We start from the raw sequence: 12,260 nt of genomic DNA, 5'->3' as shown, positions 1-12,260 counted from the left end.
ACGCTTTCATGTCTCTGTCACTAGACAGGGATTTAACTTCAGAAAGGCAGAGAAATAAAAAATAATTGAATGTTTCTAACAGTAACTTACATAAGTCCATTGACGTAGAATTTTTCCGTAATGTAGTCTTTACAGTTCGAGTTCTCGAATGCCAAGTAGAATTTGTAGTCCCTGTCGAGCATTTCGAGACATTTGTTGGAATTGGAGCGCGGGCACTTCTTGGTCCCGCACGCGCCGTAGATGTCGACCTGGATGTGCTTCTGCAGCTCGTGCGCGTACTGCAGCCTCTTGTTGCGCGCCCCGCAGTTGGAGACGAACCAAGCCACCTTCTTGGTCTTGTTGGCGGCGTAGTTGAAGTCGGCCTGCGGTTTCTGGCGCACGCGGTCGTCGTAGTAGGCCCAGCGCTCGTACGGCGCCACGATGTCGCTGTCGCGCCGGTACGTCGCCGTCCAGTTGAACACGTCGTTGTGCTTCACGTGCTGCGTGTGGTACGGGCACTCCAAGAAGTACAGGATCCACACCTGCAAGGCACCCACATAACACGGTTCATCGCTGTACACTAAAAAAAGTTACATATGCGCACTTCTGGAATTTCCCTACGCTTTCACATTAAAAAAAAATTATTGATACATCAAATGCTAGCTCCATTCCTTCCTAACATCTATATTTACTTCCTTTAACGCCGCGTTATACAGATTTTTAAACCTTTTTTTTACCAATGGCTACTTTCGGCAGCAATCTTTGATAGATCGACTTCCTAGCACGCCAGTCGTTCCCTAACGGAACCATGAGATTTATTTGCAACTGTTGGGCACTAGTGGTCACCTCCAGAACTCTGTGTGCAATAGGACACATTTCCCGCCTTTAATGGCTTAGAAATAACAGCTATAGCTTAGGTTTCTCGGACATGTCCGAAAGAACAGCCACCACGCGAAATCTCCAGCTGTGATACATATCACGTAAATTGGAGGTGGAGGGGGGAGAAAGGAAAGGAAAGGGAATTAACTAATGATAGCAGCTGCATCGGGACTTCGTGTAGAATCAACGTTGACGAGTGAAAATGTATGCCGGACATGGACTCGAGCTCGGGATCTCCTGTTTATTAGGCACTAGCGTTAACCACTGCACCACCTGGACACAGCGTTAACCGCAAATGCGCGGACTATCTTGACCGCTCCCTTGCTGTTTCAGATACCCAACTAACGCCACCTATCCACAGCCCCCGTCTATATCCTCTAGGCTCGCTAATGTTAGATTCCCACTGGAGGTCGAACGTAGATGTGCATCCATGCTGAAGGTTGTGGTTAATTGCCCATCAAGGCGAATCAATTATATGATCGCGTGAATACACACTGAAAAGCCAAAGAAACTGTTACACCTGCATAATATTGTATAGGGCTCCCGAGAGCGTCCATAAATTCGTAAGAGTATTAGGGGGTGGAGAACTCTTGTGAACAGCACGTGGCAAGGCATCCCATAGACGCTCAATAATGTTCATGTCCGGGGAATTTGGTGACCAGCGAAGTGTTTAAACTCAGAAGAGTGATCCTGAACCCACTCTGTAGCAATTCTGGACGTGTGAGGTGACGTAATGTCCCTCTGGAATTCCGAAAGTCCGTCGGAATGCACAATGAACATGAATGTATATAGGTTATCAGACAGGATGCTTGCGTACGTGCAACCGTCAGAGTCGTATCTAGACGTACCAGGGGTCCCATATCACTCCAGCTGCACACGCCCCACACCATTACAGGGCCTCCACCAGCTTGAACAGTCCCCTGCTGACATGCAGGTTCCATGGATTCACCTCGGAGATGCTATGTCCCATCGCTCGTGCGCCGACTATAACACCACGTTCGGACACACTTAAATCTTGATAAGCTGCTACTGTAGCAGCAGTAACCGATCTAACAACTGCACCAGACACTTCTTGTCTTATGTAGGTGTTTCCGACCACAGCGCCGTATACTGCCTGTTTACATATCTCTGCATTTGAATGTGCATGCCCATACCAGTTTCTTTTGCGCTTCCAAAAGGACAGACACAACGTGTTCATAAAACTGATTCGCCTCAATGGGCAATGAATCCACAACCTTTAGCGCAGATACACATTTACGTTCGACCTCCAACGGGAATCTAAAATTAGCGAGCATGGAGGACATGGACGGGGGCTACGCACAGGTGGTGCGAGGTGGGAATGTGAGTCGCCTGGGGAACGTGCAAAAGTCCGCGCTGTGTCCGGGTGGCGCGGTCGTTAAAGCAATTGCCTAGTAAGCAGGAGATCCCGGGTTCGAGTTCAGGTCTGCTAGACATTTTCGCTCGTCGCCGCTGATTACGCAAAAACTCCCAATGAAGCTGATATCATTAGCTCCTTCCCTTTCCTTTCTCTCCCCTCCACCTTCGATTTACATAAACAAGACTATCATTTGTGGTTTGAGACTGTAGCCACTGTCAAGAAACGGTGGAATCATTTCTTCCTCTCAGAAGTAGATTTATGGAATCTGCGTGCTGCTGACTTGATCAGTGACATGCCCTCTAAGCTACTGGACTACCGTGTGATGAGAAGGCAGTAAACTCCGATAGTGAAAATCAAACAGATGTGATGGCACCATGTAATATGGCATGTCGTAAATGTGGCTATTGTCAGTGTTGACATGATCTCTGAGAAATAAGTGAAGAAGACGGAATGGCTTTGAAGTAGTTTATAGTTTCTGTCATTGTAGGCCATTAGAGCCGTCCATGTTTTCGGCAACAACAGGAGCAAATGAGCTTTAGGCATTATCTCCTATAGAGCATGCGTTACAGAAACTAAACTGATAAATGACATGAAACAGTAATATGCCTGAAAAGGGAACATTTGGAAATTAAGCATTCTGTAGCACAGCGAGACACTCCCACATCATGTGATGCTGGACTCCTCAGGTGTCATACTGAGAAAAAATGGTTCAAATGGCTCTGAGCACTATGGGACTCAACATCTGAGGTCATCAGTCCCCTAGAACTGAGAACTACTTAAACCTAACTAACCTAAGTACATCACACACATCCACGTCCGAGGCAGGATCCGAACAAGCGACCGTAGCTGTCACGCGGCTCCAAACTGAAGCGCCTAGAACCGCACGGCTACACCCATGCTGAGAACTGAAGCTTCCTGGCAGATTAAAACTGTGTGCCGGACCGAGACTCGAACTCGGACCTTTCCCTTTCGCGGGTAAGTGCTGTTCGCAGGAGAGCTTCTGTATAGTTTGGAAGGTAGGAGACGAGGTACAGGAAGAAGTAAGGCTGTGAGGACGGGGCGTGAGACGTGCTTGGGTAGCTCAGTTGAAGCCGGCACGGTAGCTCAGCGTGTTCGGTCAGAGAGCCAGCTGCCTTCTGTAATAAAAAACTGAGTTTATGGATCAACAAAGAACTGAAACGGGTGTCTTTCGACGTCCGCCCAGAGCAGATACAACGAACGAAAACGAACAAAATGAGATTAAAAAAAAAGTTGATAGGGCACTTGCCTGCGAAAGGCAAAGGTCCCGAGTTAGAGTCTCGGTCCGGCACACAGTTTTAATCTGCCAGGAAGTTTCATATCAGCGCACACTCCGCTGCAGAGTGAAAATCTCATTCTGGAATACTGAGAACTGTTTTGCAGTCTGCAGCAAGAAGTGAACAACGCGTGCTTTACCAGCAGTTTCGCTGTGATACAACATGCAACAAAAGTGCCGTAAAACACACTTTTCTTAAAGTATCTGTGCTGGTGCTAATTTAACATTCACTTGATATGACCTTTGTTAAGAAAAAAATAATATTTATAAAGATTTTATTTCTGGTAAACAAAGGGTTAAAATAAACTGTATTATACGCTTACTAAACGCTTTAATCCAAACTAGAAGAAATGATGAATCAGTCTATTTCCAGAAACAAGTAACTTTCGAAGCATGAGATATTTTACTTATTTTGAAAATATTCAGAACTCTGAGGTCTAAGCTGCCTTGCTGTCCACGTTTATCGCTTATTATGAGAATTGAGGTCCGCTTAGTATGCAAACAGAAATATTCATTTTTTTACCCAAACATGTTTCAGCAAACTTGTGTCATCATTTGAGAGTATTTTATTCAAGTCTCTAAAATGTAAACACATTTTAAATAATAACTGTTGAAAAATGAATTACAGGACTAAATACACTCCTGGAAATTGAAATAAGAACACCGTGAATTCATTGTCCCAGGAAGGGGAAACTTTATTGACACATTCCTGGGGTCAGATACATCACATGATCACACTGACAGAACCACAGGCACATAGACACAGGCAACAGAGCATGCACAATGTCGGCACTAGTACAGTGTATATCCACCTTTCGCAGCAATGCAGGCTGCTATTCTCCCATGGAGACGATCGTAGAGATGCTGGATGTAGTCCTGTGGAACGGCTTGCCATGCCATTTCCACCTGGCGCCTCAGTTGGACCAGCGTTCGTGCTGGACGTGCAGACCGCGTGAGACGACGCTTCATCCAGTCCCAAACATGCTCAATGGGGAACAGATCCGGAGATCTTGCTGGCCAGGGTAGTTGACTTACACCTTCTAGAGCACGTTGGGTGGCACGGGATACATGCGGACGTGCATTGTCCTGTTGGAACAGCAAGTTCCCTTGCCAGTCTAGGAATGGTAGAACGATGGGTTCGATGACGGTTTGGATGTACCGTGCACTATTCAGTGTCCCCTCGACGATCACCAGTGGTGTACGGCCAGTGTAGGAGATCGCTCCCCACACCATGATGCCGGGTGTTGGCCCTGTGTGCCTCGGTCGTATGCAGTCCTGATTGTGGCGCTCACCTGCACGGCGCCAAACACGCATACGACCATCATTGGCACCAAGGCAGAAGCGACTCTCATCGCTGAAGACGACACGTCTCCATTCGTCCCTCCATTCACGCCTGTCGCGACACCACTGGAGGCGGGCTGCACGATGTTGGGGCGTGAGCGGAAGACGGCCTAACGGTGTGCGGGACCGTAGCCCAGCTTCATGGAGACGGTTGCGAATGGTCCTCGCCGATACCCCAGGAGCAACAGTGTCCCTAATTTGCTGGGAAGTGGCGGTGCGGTCCCCTACGGCACTGCGTAGGATCCTACGGTCTTGGCGTGCATCCGTGCGTCGCTGCGGTCCGGTCCCAGGTCGACGGGCACGTGCACCTTCCGCCGACCACTGGCGACAACATCGATGTACTGTGGAGACCTCACGCCCCACGTGTTGAGCAATTCGGCGGTACGTCCACCCGGCCTCCCGCATGCCCACTATACGCCCTAGCTCAAAGTCCGTCAACTGCACATACGGTTCACGTCCACGCTGTCGCGGCATGCTACCAGTGTTAAAGACTGCGATGGAGCTCCGTATGCCACGGCAAACTGGCTGACACTGACGGCGGCGGTGCACAAATGCTGCGCAGCTAGCGCCATTCGACGGCCAACACCGCGGTTCCTGGTGTGTCCGCTGTGCCGTGCGTGTGATCATTGCTTGTACAGCCCTCTCGCAGTGTCCGGAGCAAGTATGGTGGGTCTGACACACCGGTGTCACTGTGTTCTTTTTTCCATTTCCAGGAGTGTACATTTTAAGTCTATTGCGACAACTACCTTATAATTGCCAATGTTAAGCTCTGTAGGACATATTTTGCATTATTATTAGTAGTGGTATGTGGGGTTTGTAGCACAATTTTGATATAAAATTCATATGCAAATTAGTTAAATTGATCAATTAATCATCCCCACCCCCCACCCACCCCAGTCTACCCTCGCCCCCGACCATGCCCACCCCCACCCCCAGATGACATCACGTGTTTTTCTAAGCTGCATGTGTGCACCAGCCACCTCATCCCCGTCCCCCCTCCCCCACACCTACCATATTGGCTGGAATTTCGAATTTTGTGGGGAATTTCGTTGTCCCAGGACTGTGCTGGATAGGATGGTCGTATACCTTTATTTAGACAATGTGAGACAGTGCTTCCATCTGGTGTGTTCACCATGGGGTCCCGAGTCTAGTATACAGCACTGCCACCAGAGGACGCCATTGTCCCACCCATGACATAATCCAAGATGGTGGTCTGGAGGGGAAAAGTGGCGGGAAAAGGACTCAGTCTGTTCTGGGCTGCTGGAGAGAGGAAGGAGTGTCCTTTATTTATATTTGGAACAGTTTGTTTAGGGACAGATTTCCCATATTTTATTTATTACGTTAGTACAAAACACTCGCCCTGATGTGCTTGTGGTCACAATACACAGTTTACAGACCTGGAAACTACTCGTAAATTACCGAAATAACGCATTGCACAGCCAACAGACATGTTCAAAAAATAATGCAGTACACTGATGTGCAGACACGTTCACTTTGTATAAAATTATCCATATAATGCATGTATAACGCTCTCCAAACCCGCTCACAATGCTTAAACAGCCAACATAATGCAGTGCACAAACACTCATATAGGTACGAATAGGGGGTCGCAACACTTTCAACTACCTAGTTTCAAATACTTTTCAAGGTCGTCCAACCACCCACTTCCACATCCAAAATAAATGCACATAGATCGTTGCTTATAGGAAATGTCTTAGGGTATCGGCTAGGTTAGCAAATAACACAGTTATATAATCTCATACAAAATAATGATTAACTTTTGCATATAGATTTACACACAGAAAACAACTCTTTCTTTATTTTTTTAGGTGTAGTTTTAATAACGCCCAATTTAATTTTTAACTTATAACTTAAATCCACATCTAAATAATCTATTTCTTTCTCCAACCAGTAATTTGACAAATACAGAAAAGGTATATTCTCAAATTCTAATACATATATAATTTTCTTCCTGTAAAATACTTGTTTTATGGCTTTAACTGTTAACTCAGTTCCTTCCTGCAGCTCTTTCAGGCGAGAGCCTTCAGGGATTTTAGTTTTTCCTCGTATCTCCTCAATGACGATGCTGTTAAAGCATTCCACATCTTCCTGTGTGTATGTCGACAATTCTTCTGCTCTACATTCTTGTGGGATTCCTGTATAGAACTTAAAGTTCACAACTTTTGCAAACGAGTGTCCATTAAATGTAGTTATTTCATTAATTTTAAACTGAGCAAATGGCAGTTCTGTTGCTAGGTGGACAACATCCAGCTCGCCACACTTACATAGAATGTAATCATCCTTTTTAAGCCGATCCAAATGGGAACAGAGCTTAATAAACACATTTTCCATGTATCCCTTAATAACGTAAATGTTCTTGATTCCACTGATTTCTGTCAGTACTCCATCAGGTGACCAGTTTCCATTGCTGTTTACTGTAAATGCCAATATTTTGTATTCCTCCTTCGTAGATAGATTTTTCCATACACTGTGTTTGAAGCCGTATGTAAACCTCGCCTGCACATCCACAATAACCTCTTCCTTTTCCATTTGCAGCTTATATTCATCATTTATGGCAGTTGTCTTCTCTGTATACTCTAGTTCTCTTTTATTTAGTTCGATGTCTTTCATTTCCAGTTTCCTTTTTCGTGCACAAAACACATTAGCTGTACTTAAAGATGTAATTTATTCAGTGGGAAATGGTTGACATCTGTGTGATACATTTACTCTTTTTCTTAGGAGTTGTGGAATGACGTTGGTTGTGTCAACAAATCCCAATTCTGCAATATTTATATGGGCCGGTGTTGTGGAGAACAGTGTTCTAGACTGAGAAAAATAAGCTTCTCCTGCTTTAACATAACTCTTTTGTATAATACTTATATTGTCTTTATTGGAGTCATAGTTAAAAATCTCCACGTAGTTTATAGGTAGATAATTAAAACTGTATTCAGACAGAACATAGCTGATAAACTTTTCTCTGTCTGGAGTATCTGGAAGACTTATTTGTACATCTGTCAATTTTTGGTATTCTTATTAAATGGTTCAAATGGCTCTGAGCACTATGGGACTTAATATCTGAGGTCATCAGTCCCCTAGATTTAGAACTACTTAAACCTAACTAACCTAAGGACATCACACACATCCATGCCCGAGGCAGGATTCGAACCTGCGACCGTAGCGGTCACGCGGTTCCAGACTGAAGCGCCTAGAACCGCTCAGCCACACCGGCCGGCCGTACTCTTATTACCCTAGTACACAAACTGTAGAACATTATTAAACGCAAGAGTTATTCTGTATGTTATCTGTTAATTCCCGCCACATAGAAGAAAGTGGCACAGAGTAAAGTGCAGCACATTGTAAATACTGTTTATTGATGTCTAATACACATAAACAAACACTCGTGCACAGGCTCGAATACATGATCCATTCTGTAGTTGTATATTGTAGCCTCCAACCTGGTAATGCCATGCTGCTTAGCCAAGGAAGACCTACAATTTTTTCACAGTCGCATTTCTGGGCACCTTATAAAGTCGATAACGTGGGTACCAATATCTTTATTGTGCACTGCATTATTTTGGCTGTTTAAGCATTGTGAACGTGTTTGGAGAGCGTTATACATGCATTATATTGATAATTTTATGTGTAGTGAAGGTTTCTGCACATTAGTGTGCTGCATTATTTTGTGAATATGTCTGTAGGCTGTACAGTGCGTTATTTCAGTAATTTACGAGTTGTTTTAGTGTGTGTACATCAGTGTACTGCATTATTTCGGTGATTTACGAGTAGTTTCCAGGCCTGTAAACTGTATATTGTGAGCCCAAGCACATCAGGGCGAGTGTTTTATATCAGTGTAATAAATAAACAATGTGAAATCTGCCTCTAAATAAACTGTCCAAAAATAAATAAAGGACACTCCTTCCTCTCTCCAGCAGCCCAGAACAAACTGAGTCCCTTTCCCCTCCACAGCGCCATATTGTATCATATCATGAGAGGGACGACAGTGCCGTCTGGTGGCAGTGCTGTATACTAGGTCAGTTGGACTCCAGACCCCATGGTGAACACATCGGATGGAGGCACTGCCTCAAACTGTTTAAATAAAGACTGTTTAAATAAAGACATACGTCCATACTCTCCAGCACAGCCCTGGGACAACGAAATTCCCGCCAAAATTCGAAATTCCCACCAATAGGGTAGGTTGGGGGGAGTGGTGGGGGTGGGGGGAGGGGGATGGAAAGGCTGAGGAACACGTGCAGCTGAGAAAAACACGTGACGTCATCTGGGGGCGGGGCTGGGTGCGGTCGGGCGGGCGGTGTGCAGGGGTGGGCGTGTGTGATTAATTGATCAATTTCATTAATTGGCGTATCAATTTGATATCAAGATTGCGCTACATACCCCACTATACTACTACTATTATTTACCTTGCCATCTACAACGAAATGTGGTTAGTGAATTAAAAAATAATTTTACTTATAAACGTAATTTTGCTGCAGAAAATATTTCGCTACTACTTGTTGCGATTACTTACAACTTCAGAACCAAATGATGACGATTATTGCTCGCCCCTATTGATTATATTTGGCTGTGTACACATTCTATTTGCTGTGGTGCAGTTAAAATTGTTTCCTGCATCATCCATTCTGTAAGGTTGGTACTAAGTGCTAAATATCCACAATTTAATTAGGCATAAGGTGGATGCCACACATACTGGAGTAATAAATTACCACGATAACGACGCATAGACAGTTGCATATTCTTGAACGATCGTTGAACCAAAACATCAGGTTCAATGTAATATGAACGGTGGGTAACGTATTCGTACAGTAGTACACGTTGCCGTACACGTTATCAGGCGCTGTCTAACTACAGTTTGTGCGTGAATAATTATCCTTGCAGAAATACAGTAGACTGGTTATGTACGACAGGGTTCTATCCAGTTTTCTGCGCCTCGTACGACGTTAGCCAAGGTAAACGTTTAATGAGCGATGGATTGGTGATAATATCCTGTAGCACGATCTCCACTCTTACCTGACATTAAAGATTTGAAATTTTGGCTATGGCGACGTTTAAAATCGTTGGTACAGGCCAAATCCATAGACAACGTGTACACGTTGCCGAGTGTGTGTCCCACACATCTCAGCAAATCTGAAGGCAGCCAGGTGTGTTAACACAATTTTGTGATTATTTGAGGAAGAGTGTTGAAAGATACGAGTACGTAAAATGTGATGGTAACCATATGAACATCTTCTACAGTGCCATCAGATAGATGGCTCATATCTCAACAAGTTTCGTTTCCGCACGTATGTTTATAGGACTTATTTCCTAGTTTTGTCCAGTACCAACTCCCTGTAAGAATAAGGCCACTTTTTAAACAAAACATCCTGTGTACAGGTCAGAACCTTGAACTATAGAATGCATGAAAAATTCTTCTGACATAAAAAATACCCTCGCGAGACGAACTACTGCCGTTACCGTATGAAGAATTTTATACTTAATGTGCAGTTCCACTTTCTGGCCTAGACGAGCAAACGGAACCGACCAACCGCCGTGTCATCCTCTGCCAATGGTGTCATCAGGATGTGGTTATATTTAATAGAGTTCCTGAATCTACTCTAGCCGACCATATTCACTGTTGCCTAAAACAAAATGTATTCTTCCCCACTATATTTCAGTTTCATTTGCTGAACCTTGTCCGTCCTCTGTGTCTGACTAATAGGAACCTTATTAATTAACCATCGTTCTTACGTCACCGTTAACAGTTCCAGTTCCATTGCAAGGCTTGGCCGCATTTTCACTCCATATTTCCTTGCACTGTTGATTTTCCAAAATTAGTACCTGCAGCCCACTGAATCATTTATGCTAATGCCATGGTATTAACAAATTTATACTTTTGCTCTTCCTGTAGTAAAAACATCCAAAAATTTCTGCCATCTGTCGTAAGTTAGATTCGTAGAAATCCATTTTCCGTTCTCCAACCCTTGCTTTACAGCGCTCCTCTCTGCGCTTCTACGTGTTCCATGTCCTTCTACAACAAAATTTTAACCACCTCTGTCCCACAGATCACAATATATATGAAAAAACCCCTCCCGAACAGGCCACGAAGACCCAAAGGTACTGACTCGCCGCCATGTCATCCTCAGCTCATAGGCGTCACTGGTTGCGGATATGGAGGGGCACGTGGCCAGCACACCGCTCTCCCGTCCGTATGTCAATTTTCGAGACCGCAGCCGCTAATTCTCAACCGAGTAGCTCCTCAGTTTGCCTCACAAGGGCTGAGTGCACCCCGCTTGCCAACAGAGCGCTTGGCAGACCTGATGGTCTCCCATCCAAGTGCTAGCCCAGCCCGACAGCGCTTAACTTCGGTGATCTGAACAATATATATGAAGGCATCTACTGTTTTTGTCAAATTTACTGACCCCCTCCCCACTTTGCTCACTTCAAGAGTCCCCTCCTATAATTTGCGTTCGCAGAATCTCACCGCTCATGTCAATACTATCATCATGGCTCTGCGTTCCGTCTCTTCATCCGAGTGTTTCCTCTTTCACACCCCTACCATATGTTGCAGTTTACTAAGCCCTACACAATCGTGTGTAATGACTGTCTGTTAAATTTCCTAAGACGGCATAACAACGAACAGAACTTGCATGCATAATACGTGACAGGCCACCACGCACAAAAGGAAGATTGAACCCGCGCGATTTTCACTTATTTTGTGCACGAAAAACCAAGCGGCTCCTCATAGTGAACGAAATGTAAAAAAAAAAAAAAAAAAAAAAATGAGGATCACAAAATGACCTTTTCAAATTAGAAACGTGGAAAGCATAAGCCTTTCAAAAAATTCGAAATCTGGCAAAACATGCACTGAAGAAAGAAAGTAGGCTCACAGAGAGTGAATGCAACAATACTTGGCGTAAGTTAAAGTTCAGGAAAAGGCGCGGCTGAAATAACGTGTGCCACAGTTAGCAGAAAAGAAAAAAACACATTTAAACGCGTGGAAAACAGTTTTCCGACAAATGTATTTATTTATTTGCTTTCTGTTTCTAAAGCATCGTCGGTAATGTATGCAACGTTTCCCATTCAAAAGTTCCATAAATGCTTGAAGTGTTTTACTGCGATAGTTAACAAGCACGACATCGCTGTATTCTTCTTTATAAACTATACAGTTCCATTAAAAATAAGTTATTGTTCATGTTTTAAAAAAAATTTGCACAAGTGCTTCAAGGTCTCGGTAGACAGGAAGTTTCCAGTACGGACTAAACGGAAAAATATTCTGCTCTTTGCATACTGTCACTTACAGAAGACTTCGATTCGATACCGGTATCATCTATGAAAAATGTGACGTATTTGAGTTACACGGAAGTCTATGTATATATGAAGTTCATTACTGTAAAT

At 44.3% G+C, this 12,260-nt stretch overlaps 1 protein-coding gene across 1 annotated transcript in view; it reads right to left on the bottom strand.

The window, feature by feature from the left end:
- Positions 1–12,260, bottom strand: part of LOC126249070 (glycoprotein 3-alpha-L-fucosyltransferase A-like) — a 220,639-nt gene that overhangs the window by 96,759 nt on the left and 111,620 nt on the right. The window contains exon 3 of the mRNA XM_049950722.1: positions 91–521. Within this exon, the coding sequence (XP_049806679.1) occupies positions 91–521 (431 nt within the window). The remainder of the gene's footprint in view (positions 1–90; positions 522–12,260) is intronic.

The sequence above is a fragment of the Schistocerca nitens genome, chromosome 3 (assembly GCF_023898315.1).
Source record: "Schistocerca nitens isolate TAMUIC-IGC-003100 chromosome 3, iqSchNite1.1, whole genome shotgun sequence".
NCBI classification, from domain to species: Eukaryota; Metazoa; Arthropoda; class Insecta; order Orthoptera; family Acrididae; genus Schistocerca; species Schistocerca nitens.
This window is presented reverse-complemented; position numbering and strand designations above follow the sequence as displayed.